Source organism: Exserohilum turcica (assembly GCF_000359705.1).
Source record: "Exserohilum turcica Et28A unplaced genomic scaffold SETTUscaffold_1, whole genome shotgun sequence".
NCBI lineage: Eukaryota > Fungi > Ascomycota > Dothideomycetes > Pleosporales > Pleosporaceae > Exserohilum > Exserohilum turcicum.
This window is the reverse complement of record NW_007359914.1, coordinates 3,178,375-3,200,553: the sequence shown is the minus strand read 5'-3', so window position 1 is coordinate 3,200,553 and position 22,179 is coordinate 3,178,375. Positions and strand designations below refer to the sequence as shown.

Here is a 22,179-nt window from a genome sequence, read left to right as displayed (position 1 = left end):
TCAGGAAATAGCATATGTATCCATCCAATCTCAGCAAGAGTCCTTCGCATTGTTGTCACTTAGGCACTATAAAGGCCTCGTATCAAGAATGAGAACTGACTGAAAATGCAAATCTTGAAAGCAGATATGTATCGATGGCAGATGTACATGTACTGGGTCCTAGTGCCGCGAAAGCGAGAGATATAAGATTCTGGGAGGTGCGATTTACAAATCGTTGTATGGAGTTTCGACATTGTAGGTTGAAGTTTAGCTGAGTAATGGCATATATCAATGAAGCTATTATTTCTTGATTTAGATCTTGTAAATATTGATAGTCTGGCATGGATTTGCTTTTCGAAGCACACAGCAAAGCTTATATGACATTAGTATCGTCTGCAAGACCTTTGGACGAGCATTCTGCAAGCACTATAGGCCTTGACTGTGCAATCAGAAAGCATGACCTAATTAGCACCTCTCAATGTAACTTTGCACGGGAAGCCGTGCACGGGGTGAGCTGCGCCGAGAGGCACTTGGTACGCCCTCTCTCCAAACACCGTCTTGATACCCGACGACGGGTGCAACCGATCCCACTCCTCATACTGGTCGCGAATATCAAATTCACGGACCGTCATTGCCAGGGTAATCTTGACATCCAGCATAACGAGCGTCTGGCCAATGCAGTTGCGGGGACCGTATTCAAAGGCTCGCCACCCACCTTTGGGTGGATACAACGGATGGCCCGGCTCGACCAGCCAGCGATCAGGTAGGAACTTGTGAGGTTCAGGCCAGTAATCTGCGTGCCGCTGAATAGCGCTGTGGACAATCCATATGTTGAGATCTTCGGTGGGATACTTGTTGCCGTTGCTGTCGCGCAGGAACACGCCGGGGAGTCCGCCGCGCATTCCTGCCGCAGGAGGGAAAAGCCGCAAAGTCTCCTTGATGACTGCAGTCATGTACGGAAGCTTATTTATTTCTTGTGGGCGCTCCTTGAGTACCCTAGCCGCCGAGTCGGCGCCCTCGCCGAACACTTGGTCGAGCTCGGCACGGACTTTGGCCGCGGCCTCGGGATGCTTGGATAACATGTAGAGACTATAGACGATTGTAGCAGCGGTGGAGTCGTGTCCTGCAAATAGGAAAAGCCGGATCTGGACGGTAGCCCATTTCTTGAATTCAGCGTCCAATTTATTGCAGGATTTGCGTTCGCTCATATATGCGGCTATGGTCATGTCCATGATGGACTTGGCTTTTGTGGATGGCTTGCTGGATTTCCATGCTTCATATCGTTTGTCCAGTTCGCGGCTAATGTAGCGATCCATTATTCTGCCGTTGCGCCATTGGATAAAAGGTCTCACTGGGTTCCAGCGCTTGAAGGGATTCAGCTCCTGGTCTTGGCAATGCCATTCGATGGTACTCCGCATAGCAGCGGCAAGATCGTTGTGTTGAGTGATTGAATGGAGACGGTCGTTTCTGAAATAATTAGAGATGAACTAGCGGCTGGTGCTGGCAATAGGCGCTCACAGTGTGATTACTCCAATAATGTCCATCATGTAGTCGCACGTCAGCCTGTCTAGGGAAAAGGTATCACCCTTTTTCGCGTGCTCTCGCAGTAGCGCCACATACACCTCAGCCTCTGGGATAATACGCGGCGTATTCTCAAGCATGGCGTTGGCGCTGAAAGCGGGGTTGAAGAGAGTTCTGGAGCGCTTCCACTCGGCGCCATTTGTGTCGAAGAGATTGGGGCCGCCAGCAAAGGGTGCGAGAAAAGGCGTAAGAATGTCGGGCTTGGGAAGGTCGTACTCTTGACAAGCTTGTGTGGCGACTTCAGGCGAGGTGACTACGATCAATGGGCTGGTAAACGGCCAAAGATCGATATAGAAGCAGTTGTCCGATTCTTTAAAGTCGTACGAAAGCAGGGTCAAGGCATCTCCTTGCTGAGAGCCCTTGGGAAACTTTTTCATCAGACTTGGTAGTGTCAGAATGTTACCCAACGCAAAGTTCCATGCAGGCATGGGCTAGAGGCACCGGTGTCAGCAAGTAGTTATGCAACATGTTTGGCTTGACCGCATACGACGCCTTGTTTCTTGAGTCTGTAGAAGATCATGCGCATCTTGATCAACTTGAAAGCGAATATGCCGAAGGCGGCGACGGCTGCCGACAGCGCGATCTGCCATGCGATGTTGCCGGGCGTGAGCGCAGCCATGGCCGATCGAGTTGTCTCGTCTTGAGGATGGCGAAATGTGGAGTCGGTTGGTGGAAGTCGGATGGATCTTTGTTAGCTGGTGTTGTTGTTGTTGCTGTTGTCCTTGTCAGCTTCGGTTGTTGGGGCGCCGGTGCGCCGACGCTGGCGGACGCCTTATTGTGAACAACGCCAGTGAGCATGATGTACCTAGACAGACAGGCGTCGTTGCGCTCCGCGGACTTCAGGTTACACAGCATGTAGCCTCCATATCCCCACTCCGCGGGACGAAGCCGTCGAAGATGCGGAAGTAGATCTCCCGCTTCTTAGCGCCTGGTCACTGCATAATGGCGGTGATTCGTCGTGACCGTCAACTGTACATTCTTTTTCTTTCTCTAGCAACCCATTAATTGGCTACCGTTCCTTAGCCACCAATTTATTGTTCCCAGGTGGTTTTTTTGTGTCTAAGTATTGAATGTTCAGTATTAGTTAATACGATCAATGGCCCCGAGATCACTATGGGTAAGTTGGCCTGAAGCTGCTCGCTGCAGTCGCGTGCGCTGAAGCGCTACGGCCATACGTGCAGCTGTATATTACACACAAAAAATCGCAGAAGGCAGTTGGTGGCTCCCAAAAGACAAAATAAGCATGGCAAAGCCGTACGTTTTACACATGGACAACGAGCTTGGGAACACTCAGGATGGGCACATACTAACCCTTTCTTGGCTCTTGAACAAGATAGTCCATGATAGGTACATGTGACGGGAAATACAGTCCCCTTAGCATTGGAAATAGCGAGGCCGTAGACATGCGCACGAAGATAATTGCACAAGGAACGCATTTCTCGGTCAAAACGCCGAGCGAACCATAAGCACTGTACCCATGAAGCGCATGCACTCGGGGTCACGTGGAACACGTCATCATCTTCACATGCTTACTGCTTGTCACGTAACTGAACCTCGATACATGCACGCCGAGGCTTGGGATCAGTTCATCAAGATCCTGGCTGGAGACGCAAGAATCGAAGATGGCTATCAGGCCGCAACCAGAAGGCGTGAAATAAGGTTGACAACAGCAGCTAAACCGACGCCAATTTATTAGTGAACTTCCCAGTACGGACTAGGCGTTAATATATCCTTACAAAAAGAATTTTTCAGGCAGCGGTAGTTTCACTGATCTTCCCACGTGGGCCGGGTCCCGGTACATCCAACACTGGATTACCGATGAGCTGGTACTTAGCTGCAGCTTGTAATATAATAAGCGCATGCACATGAGCCAAGTCGGCAAATATTTAGTGATGCAGCTCTACCCTTTCCACCATCGGTTCTACCCCACCAACATGGCTTTCCTGTAGTCCACTGTGCAGCGATAATTCCACGAATAAACATCCTCTATTATTCTCGCAAGATCTACAACTGGAATGTTTGCCGTACTTACAGCAATAAATAAACCTTCAAGCTGCGGTTGACTACGAAGTGCAATATACAGATACTGTCACATGCAATAATAGGTAGCTTTTGTAATGCAATATCACCGCAAGCAGGAGGTCGCCGAGCAAATTCTAGTTGGTGAGCAAGTTTTTCTGTTTGTCAAACGCTCTCGCTAGCTCTGAGGAAACAAGTACAGTGTAGGTAGCCAGCATCTTCTATTGAGTGTCCACTACGCTGTGAAGCCCGCGACGTCAGCATGTAGAAATCACTTTTAGAACATATAATATACAACAAGCTATGATCTAGAAAATAAAGATGAAGCATATTAGACTAAGATTACGAATCGAAAATGGCACCGTAGGCCGGAATGTCCCTAGTCTCCATATCGTACACAAGTTTGGTCGTGAACTTTTTGTTGCTGATGATGCATACAGCCTCTGCTCGACTCTCCTTCCACATTTGGTACGCCAACAAGGACATGTTGGGCTTTCCTTGGGTTCTGGTGTTCCAGATGACGGCTTGCGAGTCTGTCGATTTGACACTGTCGATGATTTCTTGACCAAAAGTCTCTTCGGGGTTTGGTGCAGTCCACAAGATGCGGCATGGCACTTTTTGGGCGAGAATGACGGCAAGACATGGTCCAATGCCTGAGCCGGTTGCAACTAGCACGACCGATTTGAACAGGGTGGCGATGCGCAGGACACCGCAGGCTGGGATACCGCGTACGTAGATCTGAGATGGTGCGCGGTCAATCGTGCGGCCTGTGAAGTCGCCAGCACGGCTGACAATAAGCGAGAATCCTTTGCCGTTGGGGTTGGTAATGGTGGCAAAGCCGTGCCTGTGAAGTGATGATTAGCAGTGTTCTGATTTGAAGGAATCGTATGTTGGTGCAACGTACCAGTCAACCAAAGGACGTTCGGCAAGCCTTACGGCAGTGCCAACAGTGGGTGTCGTGTACTCGAACCAAAGACGGACAGCATGTCTCGAGAGAACCTCGGAGCGTACAGGGACTTTGCGTAGAAACACCCATGGAAAGACGATAGCGGTGGTCGCGAGGGCGAGAAGCCAGATGGAGGGAGAGCGCAGATACGCTTCTGATGGAGACAATGTTGGGTTCAGGTCTTTGGTGGCAAGGAAGGTCAGGGTCCATAGTAATCCCAGACATGTCCATCCACCGAACCGGTGAGTCATTTCCCAGATGTTGTGGTATTTGGCGCGGAAGGTTGGGTGGGAGGTTCCGCCAATAGTGAGCAAAATGATGCAGGCGAGCCACGACACTACGACTGGAGCCGTAGAAATCCGACGCATGTGTCGAGGTTTCGTTAGGTCCACGGTACTGTCCAAGGTGAAGATCAGATGCCACATGATAGCTGACATGGCACATCCGCTGTGTATGCCGCCGATGTGAAAGACCTTTGCACATTGACGGCGTATGGCCAGAGGAAAGAAAGTCTACATGTTGAGGTACACAGTTAGTAACCAGCCCACTAAGCAGTTCAGACGACCATTACTTACCGGAACGGAGCAAAAAACGGTAAAGAGAAGATTTACGACAAGTTCCCAGCGCATCATGACGGCTACGACGAGGTTGGCGGCTGTCGCTATAGCCAAATCGGGCAGAATGTCCTTGTTATCCCCAATTCGGCGCTTCAACAGAAACACCGCCACTCCGATATTTACCAATGCAACGACAGATAGAAAGCGCCGATAGAGAATGAGTGCGCGATACTGGAGCCAGCGCAGACCGTGGTAGCTGTTCTTTGGTGGCAGAGCCTCTGGTAGTTTTTCCGAGGATTGGTTGGCGGAAACAATACTCTGCTCCGATGTACTGATGATTGTGGCGGTACCCTTCTTTTCTCCACTCTTCAGAGAATCCATCGAGGGTGTCATCATAGACTGTGTCTCTAGAGTAATGACAGTGGTAGCATCCTTGGGCATTGTCGTAGCGAGTTCTGTGCGTGGCTCGTCTTGAACCATCGCACGCAAAGCTTTCCGGTCGACCTTTCCGTTGTTGGTAAGTGGCAGCGCTTCGATCAGAGTCCACCTTTCTGGGACAGAGTAATACGGCAGATGCTTCTTTACGTAGGACACAAGTTCTGCTTCGTCTACTGGGCTTTGCGGTGCGTAGAAGGCGCAAAGTACATTGTCGATGAGCATCACTGCGCCTCGCCTGACAGCGGGAAAAGCCTTGTACTGTTAGTAATCTGACTGAAGCCGTTCGTGAGATCAACTTACTTCAATGACGGCAATGATTCCGTCAAGTTCGACACGAAAGCCCTTGATCTTGACTTGGTCATCTTCGCGGCCCAGCATGTCAAGCGAGCCATCCTCTCTCCATCGTGCAATATCACCAGTGTTGAACATTGTCGATCTACGCCAAGTAAGCAAGTTTTCTAGAGTCAAAGATCATGAAACATACCCATCGTTGGCGAATTTGTCGGCTTTGTAGCGTTTAGCAGTGAGTTCAGGCAGATTGATGTAGCCGCGAGTCACACCAGCTCCGCCTACCCACATAGTACCCTTTTCTCCTACACGGACAGGGTTTTCGTTCTCGTCAAGAAGGTAGCATCTTGTGTTGGGCAAAGGCTTCCCAATAGATAGCGTTTCGCCAGGGGTATGTAGGTGTGCAGTGTTGAGGATAGTGATTTCTGTGGGCCCGCAAATGTTGTAGAAGGACGAGCCTTGTGCCCACTCATCAGCAAGTCTGGAATGGTGTTAGTCTGGCCGACAATGGTCTTTGAGAGTTGCAACTCACGCCTGGGGACAGGGTTCACCGCCGACTGCAATGTGTTTGATGTTTGTGTAAGACTGTCGCTGATACTTTGACAGAATGGATGGTGTAGAAATAAGGGTATCAACCTGGTGCAGGGTTAATTGGCTGAAGATGGTTGGCTGCATATGTCGGCGCTTACCTGCTTGAGTGTGGCCGACCAATCGGAACCTCGCATGTACAAAGTACCACCGTTCATCAGGGTTGCGAGTATCTCCCATGCTCCTAGTATTTCTTAGTAATTGTTTTTCCTATTTGGATTGGAATACTCACCCATGTCAAAAGCAACACTGAGAACCTGAGCAACTTTGGACCCCACTGTTATACCAAGTCGCGCGGGCTCCAACAACAGTGCATTTGTGACATTTGAATGCGCAACATCAACACCCTTGGGCGTACCGGTGCTTCCTGAGCATAACTTGTAAGTATTGGTTTGGTCCTGGCAGAATCAAACTTACCAGACGTATAGATGGCGTACGCGCCATCGTAGCGGGAAACCTGAACTGATGGGCGTGTGCAAGGGAAAGACGCGCCAACACTGTTGTCTAGAGCAATAATAGTTGTGGCTTTCTTGGCAAGTTTTGTGCATCTTTCCAAGTATCGAGGAAGACAGAGCACAAAAGTTGCACCAGAGTCGTTGAGGATATGTGTTAGGGCAACTTCGGACGCTACTCCTCCGTCGACTGGCACATATTGGCATCCAGCCTTCAGGATGGCAAATATGCCAACAAGCATCTCAAAAGATCGCTGTAAAACGAGACATACTCGTTGTCGTGGCTCGAGTCCCGCATGGATAAGGCGGTGGGCGAGTTGGTTCGCGGATTCGTCCAATTGCTGGTATGTAAGAGAGTTGCCAGCAACTGTGGCAGCAATTGTTGTGGGATGAGCTTGGGCAATGTTTTGGAAAGCTTCATGTACCAAGGAGTAAGGAGCCACGACCGTAGGTCCCTGACCGAAGCGAGTTATCCGCATTCGATCCTCCTCGGGGAGGCATGAAGTTGCGTAAAAGCAGGTGTTTGGCGTCATCTTGCGCGGTCGAAACGTGAAAGAAAGACTGGAAAGCTAGCGGTACCTCGAGTGATTTGCAATGGTTACCTTTATACAAATAATAGACATCATTCAAGGCCCCTGCTCCCCCTCCCGTGCGCGTACATGCATCGGTGGACACACCTCCGAAAACGAGATGCCTGGTCACTATTGCCAGCTCACGTACTATGTAAGGCTGAGAAATACACCCGTATTGCCCCCCTTGACTGCAAGGAGCGTGCTGGATAATGGTCTTGGGTGTTTCATCAAAACATATTATACGCATGTCCTGAAAATCCCAAACAAGCCAGAGATGGCCGGAAATTGTCTACATTAGGGCGGACTCCTCCCAACCATCGGTAATTTGGAGAAATCCAGTTAGCAAGCGACGGGTGAACGACTCGAAATAGATGAACTTCTGCAGGGTAAGTATCGAACATCCCACTCACTCAAAACAACTGGGTCTGCGTACGTAGGCGCTGCAGCGGCTCATTATCATGACTAGCTGCCTGTATCAGGGGCCTGAGCCACGGTCGTTGCCACAATCTACAAGTAGAAGTATGCCTAGATGCAGATTACCGGGGCAGACCCCAGCTGGTGATTGCAGGCGGATTGCCAGGCTGCATGTGCCTTCCGGTTGTGACGTTGAGCCCGATTTGCAACGGCCGTACCCGGATACCCCAGACCGGAGGATATCAGCAACGCATGATAGGCGACGCCCGCTGCAGCGGCCGCCATGTCATTAGCATATGGACAATGGCTGCCGAGGCTCTCCACTTGTGGCGGTCTTGTCCTGACGGTCGTGTGGAGTCAGTGTTTCGCGAAACGTTGTTTTTTCCGGGCCAACGTGGGCCAAGCGGCTGCTTAGCCGAACGGTCTTGCACATGGAAAGGGGAGAGAGGCACATGTCGGATAAAAGTGAAAAAGAAAAGTAGGAGCCAGGGGACGGGCGCAAAAACCTGCTTTGCAGCGACACATGGCACAGGATGGTGTTGGTAGTCTGGCCAGGAGCCGAAACAAGCCAAGCATTAAATGAAACTAGCAGGGCCCCGTCGTCCCCATCGGGCTACGGCACCCGATTGCGAGCAACACCAGGCCTTGTGCAATGAGCGCATACTATGTCGTGTGCGGAGATGCTGGTGGCCTGCTGCATGGCAGCATCGAGGGCGGATCATGCCCGTCCAAAGCAGCCTAGTATAAAGGTAGTCATGAGAACAGCCCTAAACCAGGCCAATATTACCGGACAACAAATCCTGATCTCTTCTCGTCATCCTCCTCCGTCGCCTTCATTGGATACTCGACCAAGTACACACCGAGCCTCTGCTGCAAGCGTACGACGACATGTACCCACTTTGATCCTAAGCAGACTGACAGCTTCCAGCAGTGACTGCGTGAATAGCCAACCATGAGCCTACAGACTGCGGAACAGCCGAACCTAATCGTGTCCACCACCGATGATGGAATCGCCATTCTGGAAATGAACCGGCCAAGGAAGCGGAATGCCTTGTCACAGGCGTTTATCGACGAACTGACAGCAGCTCTGCGCCACATTGACCGCACTCCAACGACATTTGCTGTCATCCTAACCAGCTCTGGACCCTTCAGCGGTAAGTGGCGGTCCATACTTGGCGAGCTTCTGAAGCTGACACGCCACGCAGCTGGTGCAGACCTGACCGAATTGGGGGCTCTTACAACCGCCGAAGCGTATGTGTACTCGGAAAAAGGCCGAACCTAGAGTCCTGTTGACATGCCTCCCGATCTATCTAGCACCCGCGTTGGCTGGCTCAAGGATCTAGACGATGCATTTTCAAGTTTTCGGAAGCCCATCTTGGCAGCAGTGAGGGGCTTTGCCGTAAGCCAGCCTGGTGTTGTTTTTGATGACAAGCAGCTTATTAACATCATCTACCAGTTAGGCGGTGGTTTTGAACTCGCGCTTATGGTAAGCTCAGCCCATGCATACAGATACGCGACAGCCGATCTTCCCGGGATGGCGCCTTTGGAATGCTAGCTAATGTCGTGCAGTGCGATATGATTTACGCCTCAGCGGATGCACGGTTTGGCTTTCCCGAGATCACTCTGGGTACGCTACCCGGAGCTGGAGGGACACAGAGGTAAGCAGAGCATCTGTGTCTCCTGACCGAAAAGTGCTGACCTTTTGCAGGCTCACAAAGACTATTGGGAAGCAGAAGGTGTGTCTCCCATCCATATGCTAGGCGCCACTGTGCCCCATACTTTTCCTTTGGTCCAGAAGGATTTGCATTAACTCACTAGGCAATGGAACTTATATTAACTGGGACAACCACGTCGGCAACGGAAATGGAACGCCTTGGCGTTGTGAACCGAGTTGCCTCGAGCGAAGAGGACGTCCTAGAGGTGGCAAAAACAGTAGCACGTTCTATCGCCTCTTTTTCCGCGCCGGCAATCGGGCTAGCCAAACAAGCTGTTCTGGCAGGTGAGTACTTTTTAATCTACTCTCCGAGATTGCCAAGCCAACCAAATCAGCCGAGACGACGACCTTGAAGGCAGGTCTAGAGATTGAGCGCGCGCTCTACTACAGCAGCTTTTCGCTCGAAGATTGCCGCGAAGGCGTTACTGCTTTCAAGGAAAAACGAAAAGCAAATGTTCAGCATCGTTGAATTGTCAGGGTGACGGGTAGCACAGAGTGAATTTCCCCTGGGTCTTGTATTCGGGCCGTTTCTTTGTACTTGGCCCTTTGTGGGAGTAGGTCCGCAATCCGATTTCTGCTTTTTTTAATGACCGGCCCACACAAGGATGGTAGGCGGGGAACCCCTGGTGGTTCGGTGCATCCTTTGCTTCGAACGTTGGACGACCAGATCGTCCCGAGTAGGCTGGTGCTGTTAGTGTGGCGAAGCAAGTATCATCCGAGCAAGTCATGTAGCACTTTGAAAGGGGTTCTTGGAAGAAACACTAAAATAGAATGCATAGTCCAGCCCAAAGTTGATCAGTGCTAGTTAGGGGAGTGGTTGCATTAAGCTGCATAGGCACGTTATATGAAGGGGCTGAGGCACAATTATCTATCAGCACTCCCAAGATACATAACGCCTGGAGAGCGCGGGCCTTCGAACTCACGCGCGATGTGTATACACCCAACCGAGAATACGTTAATAGCCTATGTGGATAGCATGATTTTTATGATCAAAATTAGCTAGTCGACTGTAACTAGCACTGTAACTAGTAATTTACCTATTACATACCAATCGGTGCATAGAAAATGCATGAGATTATAGCGCATGTCGAGCGATCTAGGTTTTAACCTGTTGTAAACGCCGCAACTAATACAACTTCCAAATTTGGCATGTAGCCGCACGAAATTTGCCTGCAAACATGTAGTCACCACCTAATACCATGACGGTCTAGTTAGAGATAACTTTTGCTTGCTAAGTCGCCTTTGTCGCCCAGGCGAAAGAAAGGGAAGGGGATACAGGATACAACGAGCAACGTACGACAGCTACATGTGGCAGTTCATCCTGGTAACTTGGCTGCGTTGGAATGGGCTCATGAATACCAAGCCAGTCTAGTAGTACATGAAGAAACCAGATCACCAAGACGTCAAAGAATAGTGCGTATTGGGCAGATGCTCGAGTGTATTGTCAATAAATGATGACTTTGACCATCCCCCTTTGATACAAGGCCATACCTTTTGTCGAATACTGTAGACAAACAGCTTCGCCTCATTCCGAATCATCCGCTAGACTAATTCTATCTTGGTCCTGGTGTACATGCGTCGCCGTTGCCCGTACGCTAGGCGCCGGCCGCCTTCTATACGCCGGATACTACGGAGGATGGGGCGGGGTTAAGGCGGGTCAATAGCGGTCTTTTTTTTAGCAACCCTAAATATTCAATACACTAAAGATCTGCATAAACCTGGTCCCGTAAATCCCATTCACAGCTAAGAAGGCCCGCCGATGTTACGTCAAGCTTTGTCATCGTGCTTATGAGCTTCTACGTGCGACAACTTAGGCTTCTACTACAAACATCAGAAAGAGCTCCTGGGGTCGAACAGTCTTGGAAAATCCACAGTCATCCAGTGATAATTACTTGTAGTATATCTAGTTTTTTCAGCTTCGGTATTGATACCTCGAATCCCGCTTTTACCTCGATCCGACGAGGCCGACAATATCCCATGCGCCGCATGGATGCTACAGAAAGTCTAGAAATATGACTGTCGACTGCAGAAATAGGCTTCTGGATGTTTGTTTTCAGCATCAACTGTGTATATATCTTGAAGGCGATCATGTTACTAATGTCGTAGGCAATGATCAGCGTATCCAACGATGTAGTACGCTAGGACTACGGACTGTAGTTCAGCTTATGTCATCATGTCGTAGTACGTTCTGTTCAAATAGTGGTGCAACCGTACTTGAATTATTAGTACGGCTATCATATTATACCTATAGCTACAAGAATTACAGAGGTGGCTTTCAAAAGTTCTTGCTAAGGCGCGGATCCATCGGACCGAATTCTCGTGATAACGTTTCCATTATTTACTTAGCGTGCAAGAAATAATGCCTAATATAGTTAGTGTATTACTGTAAGTGTATACTTTAGTAGCTATTATTCTCTCCAAACTTCTATTTTAAGGGCTTTTAGTTGCGAATATAGTATAATTCTTAGTCTTCGGCTATATTTTCGGTGGTAACCAAGGAACCCCTGTCAGCAAGAACTTTTGAAAGCCACCTCTGTATAGCTTACCACTTATTCCAGCAAGTTTCGCATTAGTCAGGTAGCCATCTCACGTAAGCTAGGCCTAAACAGAGACTATCTTACTGTATTACATCGTCATCATGTTACAGCCGTGTTTACAGCGTGTAATCTCCCTGCTGACTCACGTTTCGTAGCGTAGTGAAGATTCCCTCGCCGTAATTCTTGTATAGTACGTTTGGACACTCTGATGATAATAGATGCCGCGAACTGATAGACAAGCGCCGAACTGCAAATGGATACCTAGTTCAAAATGTAATCATCATGAAGATAGCATCCCGGTTCTTCAAATAGTTCTCTAACCCCAACCAGCACGCTAGTTCAAAATGTCGCATAAGCATACAAGAGTGTCGTTGAAGAGATTGGGGGCTTAGTAGTAACACACATGTTCTTCGTGGTTGAGAGATCATATCATAATTTATTTTTATTAAATTCATCGCATATATTTCCAGCGCAGTTAATGGTCCATTTTCATCTATTCTTTTGCGAATAAATGGGTTATGTACAGGATTGACGCAATCGCTATGTCACTTTAAGATATAGTCTCAAGATTTCTGTCACTGTCTAGAATACTGCAATACAACCAAGGCCGGAGCTATGTAGCAGTGTCATGTGATACTCTGGAGAGCTGCTCCTCTTGTAACTCTTTCGCTTGCTTTATAATTGAGCAGCACAACAGCTACGCAGCTGAGTCCTGCCAGAGCACACCTCATCGGACGACTTGCCGTGACAATAGGCGTACCATTCAGGAATCTCTGGTATTTGTCACTTGACATTTACATCTCAAGAAAATTGTAATTGTTACGTGCTGGTTGGATGTTGCCTCCCTCGGAGTAGATGGCAAGCTTGCGTCAACTCTGTTTTGATTGGCTTGACGTAACATTGTCATCATCCCTTATGCACGTTCACCACATTCCCATGCACTCCGCATCCCAGTGGTCGAACGCGATAGCGATATTCGAATTTATTGATGCATTCCTGTCGTCGGAAGCGTTCAATGTGCATTAGCCAGGTCTAGGTTGACTGCAGGATTGGATTTCATCAAATCGTCATATTGACACATGGCTGTCTCATCATCTTTATCTTTAAACTCAGAGTCTCCGAAAATTGGCAATGGAAATTCCTTCAAACCTAACGTCTAAGCTACCGACAATGACCAGCACCAATGCGAATTCGAACCAAACCGACCCTATGAGGCACCCTCTTGAGGCCACTGCAATGGCTATTAAAGGAGCGGCTTCGGGCGAAGGTCGTGCCCCTCGTGCTTTTCACATGCAGAGCTCAAATGAAGGCCCAGCAGATATCATTGCAAAGGTTGCTGGTGTTACTCAGGGTGGAAAGCGTGAGGACGATGGCCCTTATTTCACCAACAACGAGGGCATTCCGTGGCCTGATGCAGAGCACAGCAAGACCATTGGCGGTATCCCTGTTGCCAGCGATGTATTTCTTTTCCAAAAGCAGCAAACATTCAACCGCTCCAAAAACCTTGAGCGCATGGTACACCCTTGTGGATCAGGCGCTTTTGGATACTTTGAGACCACCAAGGACGTTACCGACCTCACCAAGGCAAACTTCCTGCAGACTGTGGGTGAGAAAACGCCCGTATTCGTTCGATTCAGTACCGTCACGCCTGGACGCGAGTATCCTGACGAGGCTCGTAACCCCCGTGGTTTTGCGATCAAGTTTTACACTGGCGAAGGCAACTACGATATTGTCGGCCTCAACTTCCCGGTCTTCTTCTGCCGCGATCCTATCCAGGGGCCGGACGTTATCCGTTCGCAATGGCGCAACCCAAAAAACTTCCTCTTCGACTACGATGCCATCTTTGATTTGCTCGCTAACACCCCCGAGGGAAACCATGCTGGTCTTATGTTCTTCAGCGACCACGGTACGCCTCAAGGATGGCGATTCAATCACGGCTATGGATGCCACACCTTCAAGTGGGTGAACAAGGACGGCCAGTTCGTGTACATCAAATATCACTTTATCGCCGAGCATGGTCAGAAGCAATTTACCCAGGAGCAAGCGACGCAAATGTGCGGCGAGGACCCTGACTACTCTAAGCGCGACCTCTGGGAGACCATTGAGAACGGTGAAGAGGTGGTCTGGAAGGCATACGTACAGGTGTTGAGCCCTCAGGACGCTGATCCCGACAAGCTTGGCTTCGATCCCTTCGATGTCACCAAGGTATGGCCACGCAAGCAATTCCCAATGCAAGAGTTTGGTCGTTTGGTTCTCAACAAGAACCCCGAGAACTTTCATCGCGACGTCGAGCAGGCGGCTTTCTCTCCCGGTAGCATGGTTCCTGGTATTGAAGACTCGCCTGACCCGCTTCTTCAGTTCCGGATGTTTTTCTACCGTGATGCGCAGTACCACCGTATTGGCGTGAATCTGCATCAGATTCCCGTCAACTGCCCGTTCATGGCGAAGTCTTTTGCGTCGCTCAACTTCGATGGCCAGATGCGTGTCGATGCAAACCATGCTGGCAACAAGCAATATGCTCCGAACAGCTTTGCGCACAAGTTCCGACCAGACACAGCCGAGGCCCCATATCAGGTGAGCGACAACATCATGAGCCGGAAGAGCCATTACTGGCACGAAGGCAAAAGAAATGAATACGACCAAGCCAAGGAGCTCTGGTCTCGCGTCATGAGTGAGCAAGAGAGAAGGAACACGATCAAGAACACTGCCAACATGCTCAAATTCGTGAGGTATCCTGAGATCCAAGTATGTTCACGTCCTCCCAAATGTCTTTCGCACACTAACGACCGTCACAGAAGAAGTATCTCGCACAGGTCTACAACATTGGTACTGATCTCTCAAGGGGCATTTACGATCTCCTTCCGAAGCCTGATTTTGAATTCACAGAAGTTGAGGAGCTGTCCAAGACTGCGCATGAGTGGTACAAGGAGAAGAAATTCAGACCCAACGCTGGCGAGAGACTGACTGGGTTCTCTCCATCTATGTCGGTTTACAACTATTGAGCTTAGCATCACGTATCCAATCCTAGCATATGAAACAACAATGCATGTGCCCAGTTTTTTTTAGTGATGATTTAGATAAACGGATATGTTCCATTGCACTGGCTCTAGGTCAAGGCTTGATCCTAGTAATATAGTGTATGACCCTGCAACATACTATAGCCAAGTACTGATTTCTTACCCATGACAGAACTAGGGTTGAAATAAACATTGTCGAGATGGACCTCCGATCTTGTCAGACGCTTAAATTGACGACCCAGGAATTATCTCAGGAGTACCATCAAAATATTCCAGGACACCTTGATGACTCCGACCCGTTGCGCCATGTACTAGCAATTAGCTAAAACTGCCTTCCCAGCTGTTGCAGCATCCGCAATTGAAGACTGTGCAGAGACAACTGCAGAGTCAGATCTAAAATCGATTGTTAGCTGCTAAGCACTTCAACTTCACATAAACTAGGACCTACGCATCACCACCTCCCAACGCTTGGGTAGCAGCTGTGATTCCAGCTGCCGTCTGATCGCGAGCATCAGCTGGCGGAGCTGCTCCCGTAAGTATGGCCTTCGCGATTTGACCAATTCCAGCAGATGCATTATCGAGGCCTGCCTGAGCGGCTGTAGCCACAGTTTGGTCCTGAATTTTGTCTACACTATTGCCTGTCTGGGCTAGTGCAGCCACAATCTGAAAGCGAGCTACATTGCATGCGATGGCATTTTGTCGGGGATAGATGCCTGGAATAGTAGTTAGAATCGACAAGTAGATTGTGCGATGTGGTAGAAATAGTGAAATGGATTTCAACGTACTCGCAGCAGAAGAGCTAGCGACAAGGGTCGCGATCATGATAGCTTGGAGGGAATACATTTTGGGTGAGAAAAAAAGAGTAGTAAGACACTAGTTGAGAAGGTTGTAAGAAATGTTGTTGAAAGAGTTGTAAGACACCAGGTCGAAGAAGAGAAAGATTACAGTAAGGATTTGGTTGTCCTGATAGCTACCTTACTGGATTTTATATACATTCCCAGAGAAGAATTCTGGCAAGGCACCCCGCGATCGCAATATCCATGCCCAAACAGGAGTTCTGTTGTGGAGAGCTTATCCACCAATAAGAGCTGTATCGCATCAACCTCGCATATCAGGTTTGAGTAGGTGATACAAGCAACCTCGGAAAAACGGGCAACATTGGCGCCCGAAATATGCAGCTAATCTATGGGAATCTCGGGTGTCGACATGCCTAAGGATTTTATTGGATGTCTCAGGATCTGCGACGGGATTCGTGTTTGAAACCCGTGTAACAGAACAGGATGAAACAGGAACATGTTACATCTGAGCTACCTTAGCAATGCCTGACATTACATGTTTGTGCATAGGCTAGGGTCTTCTTACATAGAGCCTTTGAGAGATGCTCGTATATGTAGATATCGAGAGGATGCACCGCGTAGTACGTAGAAGAACAAAGACTGAGAGGACGATATTAATCTGATCGTGGTATAGGGTCAATGAAGTTCCTCGTGGGGTGTAATTCATGGCCTTCGAGCATAGGCAAACGATGGCTGAAGCGAGCCTTCTCCTTATTCTCTGCATCAACCATCTACCTGAGCCTTGCGAGGCTGATCCCATTATTCGTGCTGAAGGATGGCGATGAGAAGAGTCAAACTTGACAAGTCTCATGATCAAAGGACTCTAGCCAAGATTCCTGTATTAATCCTGAGGCTGCTTGGTAGTTAAAGGCAGGTGAGCAGCGTCAACCACCGCGACAAGCCATTGTAGTAAGTCGACAATGAAGCTTTGCCTTAGCTTTACAATGCTCCAGGTGGTACTCTTGTCAGTTGCTTGATCTTGCTCTGTGAGATGAGTGAGATAGTATGAGATTATCAACGTTACGTTCATACTGAGACTTGGGCATCTTGACAATCTTGTAGACTCGAATGTTTGATCACCAGCCAACCGATGCCTTTACGCTCACATTCTGGTTGTAAATGATTTAGTATCAGACCATATTTTGTGCCTAAAACAGTTGTTATCACTGAAGTTAGACCAGGGAAGCTTGCCATTTCAGCTTCCATATCTTCGTTATTCCCTGGCTTTACTCACTTGGTTGTCATCGAGTCAACTGTTCCACTCTTATCAAATACTCCTTTCCAATATCCCACCTCCCGGCAAACCACGTCATGAGCCTCCAAAGCCCTTTCAAATCTTTCTCTGCTACAATGTCTTCACCGCCATTCCTTGTCTCCAACACCACGATCGCGCCTCTAAGGACCGCACAAAGTGCCGCAAAAGGAACTTGCAGGATATCGCTCTCCACTTGAATAGCATCTATGGCTACACAAAGCATTTTCCAAGCCATGATACGTGACGCGTGAAGTGCTGCAGCGATGAAGGGAAGACTGGGACCCGATATGTTTTGAGTTATATAGAATTGGTGTTCGGTGACTTGAAGCAGGATATGAGAACTACAGTATGTAAACTTGTGTAACCACACGAAGAGATGGTCAATGATGGAGAGATGGGAAATATTCATCAAGAGTGAAAGCTTACCAGACCAGCGTGGGGTATGAAGCGCAATGCAACCATGTGTTTGGTGGCGGCCCTCCGTCCAGCATGCTAATAATGTCATGAATTGCCTTATTCACGGATTCATAAGGCTCGTCAGGCGAGAGGTCATGGCTACGTGCGTGAATGTACGCCGACACACGACCTGATGCAATAGAAACAAGAGTACGGAAGAAGATTGTTCGGGGGCTACTAGCATGACGGAATGGTACGGAGGTGACTGTCAAAAGTTCTTGCTGACAGGGACTTATGAAGTACTACCGAAAATGCTGCGGAAGGCAATTAATTATACTAAGTCTGTAAATAAAAGCCCTTAATATAGTAGTTTAGAGATATTCTTAGCTACTAAAGGATAGATTTATAGTAGTACGCTAACTCTATTAAGTGGTATTATCTACCCGCTAGAATGATAACAGAAAGTGTGTTAAGAGAATTCGGTCCGATAGATCCGTGCCTTAGCATGAACTCTTGACAGTCACCTCCGTACAGTGGGTGGCATGGGACCCAGTCCTTTGGCGAGGGAGGTTGGGATGGGATGTTCGGGCGATATTACCAACTGTAGATAGTGCGGACATGCCATAAGGTGATTCACTCTAGATCTAGTAAGCCTGATATGACTGAAACTTTTACAGGACTGGATTAGGCAAACTCACCGATCAAGTCTGAGGAGACTTGACTTGAGCTGTTTCAGCATACGTGATTGCTTGCCAATGTGGACTGGAGACGTTTCGCAATCTAAGATTTGCAGCATAATGGCACAACTTGACACTGTGAAGTGAGCCTGTGTTCGTAGACCGTGGCTCACCTCATAAGCTGCGATCAGCATGCCGACCTGGATAGCTTCCACCCTCATCTCAATGTCCATTTGAAGGATCACGTGTATGTGCTTCATCGTGCGGTAGAGTTCTGTTGTGCTCATACTTTTCTGATGTATACATGGCCTTTGCATTAGAAGCCACATACATAATGCGAAGAGTGGCTGTCTCTCCGCCTGCTCGGATAGATCGTTCTCGCCATTCTCCAACATGTTCTCGTCGAGAACTGGACACCATTGGTGTATACACATTCCAAACTCCTTCAAAGCGAGTGATAAGTCAAATCCAGCGAGATCCAAGATCCCTTGGACAGTGTTCCAGAGCCTTATCGTATCCAATTCTGAAGGTGCAAATGGATTGGTACATGCTGAAATCCTTTGCAGGAGCTTAATCATCCCGCGAGACGATGAATCGGTCTGCGAACACGATTCGTGACAAGACACCAGAGGATCTGACTCATCGCACACCCGTTGGGGAGCCTTATGAGGAGTGTAATCGCAATTTCGGTTCGAGCTACAAGAAGCGCATCAGCCAGCTGCTGCTAAAAAAAAGCCAGGCGACTATGTCGGAAGATAGTGCCTACGGAATGTTTTTGACTGACCCGGCACATCTGTTACATCTTGGTAAAGTCCTGTCACATTTCTGCTTCCTGATTCGGCAATACGAGCATACGTTCGCTGCCTTGCGCGTGAAAGTAATCAACTCCTGTACACCGCTATCCATGGGTATGTTCGTATTTATGCAGGATATCTTGCTATGGAAAGCGGCCGATGCATACAGGGTTTGGCGTTCAACGCGCTTGAAAATTAGACAGTGATTAGTAATAGAAAATATTGCAATTGTGGCCCTAGTCTCAAAAGGTTTAAGATTCTGCTTTGGAGAAGCCGGCAGTAGCCGATTCTGAATACTTGCATGTACATAATTCCACTAGCAAGACTGCAGATCTAAAAATCATATTTGAAGGCTAACTAGCGATGCGATTCAGAGAAAGTATTGAGACACAAAGTATCTAGGAACTAAAGCACCCCCTAAGCAAGACAACTACACTACTAATGTTTATCTCTAACTACAGTTTGGAAACAGAAGAAATATCAATAAGGCGATTCGTGAGCGGTGTACAGCCAAGCAGTGTCCAGCCAAGCGGTATCCAGCCGTGCGATCGTGGCTCTGTTGAGTAAATGATCGCGTAGCTTTGACAAGCTTCAGCTATGTACCTCCAGTGCGCTTGATCCACCAAAGACTGCATATCGCGTACAGGTCGAGAGGCTGTAATTTAGTGGCGTGATTGCAGTTGTGAAGTAGGCTTTACATCTCTTTACTGCCGTGCGTGTGAATAGGCAGATACTGCCTAGGACCTCTCGACTAGGTGGCTGGAGACAGGTCTTCATTAACCAATCCATACCGGGTAGTTATAGCAGACTTTCCGCATCTAGACTGCATTTAGGAAAAAGGTAACCGTATACCTCAGGGCGACTCTAGCTCTCATCTGCGCCGTCGAGATAGCCAAGGTCCGACATGCGCTTGACAACATCATACGTTGCAATTCCAAAGTTGCTGGTTCGACTAAGAATGATCTCAGGCGTGACATGCTGCTGGTATCTACCCAACTGAAAGGCATGCAGCATATAGGTCGCAGAAAAGTCCATCTCCCAATCGGCACGCCTTCTCCTGTTCAAAACGGCATTTTCGTACAGCTTCATTGGGTCCGTCGAGTCGATGACCTGGGGTATAGGTGATGGCTTGTTTTCGTTGGGTATGAATAGGGGATCAGTGCTCTCCTTCAGCCAATGCGTGGGTGAGAAAGAGTTGCGGTCCAGGATGAGGACTTCGTACGGAATCGGGAGGAGACGCTCGGCAATCAGTGTCATGCTTTGCAGGTTGGCCTCCCAACGACCGTCAAAGCCAGCATGTTGCTCGCGTACGATGATGCGCGCTATGGTGCTGTTTGGCGTCGTCAAGAAGACACCATTGTTGATGGTGCCATTTAATTCTTTTGTGGTAGAGCCACCATAATGGCGGCCGCCGATGAAGGCGAAGCCTGTGTTCATGATTGGTGCGAGAGGCCGCAGCGCTATCACATCCCAGTCCAAGTAGATACCGCCAATCTTTTCAATAGTTTCCCAGCGGAGGAAGTCCGACTTGTGCTGGATAGCATCGATGGGCTTGTTCTGGTTTTGACCAGCGAAGTTGGGCGCATGAACGGGATTCCATGTAAGAATGTCAGCGAAGGTATTGACGACTGCCTTGGTCCACCGGTCACCCTGCTCGCCTGCTTGCTTGATTTCCATTTCGTTGAAATCGGTGTGAATGTAGATCTTCGTCGGCCTGATGTACATGACAGCGGCGTATATGTTTAGGAAGCTGGAGAAGGGGAATTTCAGAACCGAATTCGCCTCTTTCTTGATCTGAACATAGTGCACAATGCTGGGTATGGGTCCATTTCCTGGTATCCCCGTAGGCTTGAACATTCCGTACTGCTTCGCCTTTTCCACTGGATGAAAAGAGATCGTGGATAGAAAGAAGACGAGAATGACGCAGGCTGTCGTTATGGTCACGATACGTGTACGAGAGCGGGCGGCAGGCGCGGAAACGAAGGGCATGTATTGGCACATGTTGTCTTTGGGCTTTAAAATGCTGAGGTGGGAGATGATCTGATTCAACATAGTGGTGTAACGAGCGAGTGTTTTGCCAGAGGGGAAGAGTGAAGGGAACAATGGAGAACCCAGAAAGACGTGAGAGATGTTCAGGGGTGCGATGACGTATCCGGCATGTTTGATTTCAAAAGCTTAAATATTGCTGTATGACAATTCTCGTCAACTCTGGTGTCAGCACATAGATAGGCCCGATTCAAGCTGACATGAAGTAAAGCTTATCTCACCAGGTTGAAATTCTGGCTATTCTACACTATGACCGCCTCTCACTTAGAAGCTAGCGGATAGCCTAAATTACTAAAAGTAGCTATACTACCCTAGTCACTAGTAGGCCTAAAAGAAACCTAAGACACAATACTTACTAATACATGTGATAGTAGTGGATATGGTTGGACTAGGCGTGTACAGCTTACACCAAGGCGCCAATTTAGCGTATTACATAGGTATTCTGATGAGGGATAGCGCTTACTTAGAGGGTTTCATTTTGGTGACAGACTATCAGATTGCAAGGAGAAGCGGTATGCTGAACGAAATTTCGCCGCAGATTGTACCATATCCATGTGGTATACTATCTATTTCTGTGTTGAGTCTGACTAATAGCTCTGGCACGCGAAAGCTTACTGCGTGTGATTAACGTGTTTTATCAGTAAGCGGCCCACATCAGTAAGTGGCCCACCCCACCAAACCTGACGCGATACTCTCCACAACCACCACTATGCCGCGACAACGGGGGGATGGCGCAGTGGTGGAGCGCCTGGAAAATTTTCTGCTGTCTCACGTCAGCAAAGATCGAAGGTTCGAATCCTTCTCCCCTCACAACCATATTTATGGTCCACCCACATGAGAGAGTTACTCATTAAACTACCTATTCGACTGAGAGAGTTACTCGTTAAAACTTGAGAGGAAGACTCATTTAAAGTGAAAGATCTGAGAGAGTTACTCAACTAAAAAACTCTAGGCTACGAGCCTCACCTTCATTTAGACTAACCCCCTACATTAGTACCTACTCAATTTGTACCTAGTATTAAATTCTAGCCTACGTAGTTACTTGCAGGCCTTAAGCCTGCACGTCTTATATA

General features: G+C 48.5%; 7 protein-coding genes and 1 non-coding gene across 8 annotated transcripts; 3 read left to right on the top strand and 5 right to left on the bottom strand.

The window, feature by feature from the left end:
• Nucleotides 1-313: 313 nt before the first annotated feature.
• Nucleotides 314-2,211, bottom strand: SETTUDRAFT_162602 (uncharacterized protein). Its single transcript, XM_008022840.1, has 3 exons — nt 2,048-2,211; nt 1,498-1,991; nt 314-1,446 (listed from the first exon to the last, which is right to left on the bottom strand). The coding sequence occupies exons 1-3, from the start codon at nt 2,177-2,179 to the stop codon at nt 441-443; spliced, it is 1,632 nt and encodes a 543-aa protein (XP_008021031.1). The 5' UTR covers nt 2,180-2,211; the 3' UTR covers nt 314-440.
• Nucleotides 2,212-3,921: 1,710 nt separating this feature from the next.
• Nucleotides 3,922-7,381, bottom strand: SETTUDRAFT_18754 (uncharacterized protein; the record flags this gene model as incomplete). The annotated part of the gene is made up of 9 exons (XM_008021938.1): nt 3,922-4,423; nt 4,484-5,037; nt 5,101-5,772; nt 5,821-5,956; nt 6,005-6,289; nt 6,341-6,444; nt 6,498-6,580; nt 6,629-6,763; nt 6,814-7,381. The coding sequence occupies 9 exons, from the start codon at nt 7,379-7,381 to the stop codon at nt 3,922-3,924; spliced, it is 3,039 nt and encodes a 1,012-aa protein (XP_008020129.1).
• A 1,405-nt stretch (nt 7,382-8,786) lies between these two features.
• SETTUDRAFT_86470 (uncharacterized protein) lies at nt 8,787-10,017 on the top strand (the record flags this gene model as incomplete). Its single annotated transcript, XM_008022274.1, has 8 exons — nt 8,787-8,988; nt 9,040-9,085; nt 9,149-9,233; nt 9,291-9,320; nt 9,404-9,492; nt 9,543-9,570; nt 9,653-9,833; nt 9,884-10,017. 8 exons carry the CDS (start codon nt 8,787-8,789, stop codon nt 10,015-10,017), a joined length of 795 nt encoding a protein of 264 aa, XP_008020465.1.
• Nucleotides 10,018-13,283: 3,266 nt separating this feature from the next.
• Nucleotides 13,284-15,122, top strand: SETTUDRAFT_162601 (uncharacterized protein). Its single transcript, XM_008022839.1, has 2 exons — nt 13,284-14,830; nt 14,881-15,122. Exons 1-2 carry the CDS (start codon nt 13,322-13,324, stop codon nt 15,085-15,087), a joined length of 1,716 nt encoding a protein of 571 aa, XP_008021030.1. The 5' UTR covers nt 13,284-13,321; the 3' UTR covers nt 15,088-15,122.
• A 291-nt stretch (nt 15,123-15,413) lies between these two features.
• SETTUDRAFT_30571 (uncharacterized protein) lies at nt 15,414-15,945 on the bottom strand (the record flags this gene model as incomplete). Its single annotated transcript, XM_008022049.1, has 3 exons — nt 15,414-15,495; nt 15,551-15,815; nt 15,888-15,945. 3 exons carry the CDS (start codon nt 15,943-15,945, stop codon nt 15,414-15,416), a joined length of 405 nt encoding a protein of 134 aa, XP_008020240.1.
• Nucleotides 15,946-17,179: 1,234 nt separating this feature from the next.
• On the bottom strand, nt 17,180-19,172 carry SETTUDRAFT_134145 (uncharacterized protein; the record flags this gene model as incomplete). Its single annotated transcript, XM_008022838.1, has 5 exons — nt 17,180-17,534; nt 17,620-17,826; nt 18,114-18,227; nt 18,288-18,962; nt 19,051-19,172. 5 exons carry the CDS (start codon nt 19,170-19,172, stop codon nt 17,180-17,182), a joined length of 1,473 nt encoding a protein of 490 aa, XP_008021029.1.
• Nucleotides 19,173-19,569: 397 nt separating this feature from the next.
• On the bottom strand, nt 19,570-21,112 carry SETTUDRAFT_114317 (uncharacterized protein; the record flags this gene model as incomplete). The annotated part of the gene is made up of 1 exon (XM_008022837.1): nt 19,570-21,112. The coding sequence occupies one exon, from the start codon at nt 21,110-21,112 to the stop codon at nt 19,925-19,927; it is 1,188 nt and encodes a 395-aa protein (XP_008021028.1). The 3' UTR covers nt 19,570-19,924.
• Nucleotides 21,113-21,828: 716 nt separating this feature from the next.
• Nucleotides 21,829-21,916, top strand: SETTUDRAFT_t8. The gene has a single exon. It is a non-coding gene; the product is annotated as a tRNA-OTHER (tRNA).
• Nucleotides 21,917-22,179: the final 263 nt, after the last annotated feature.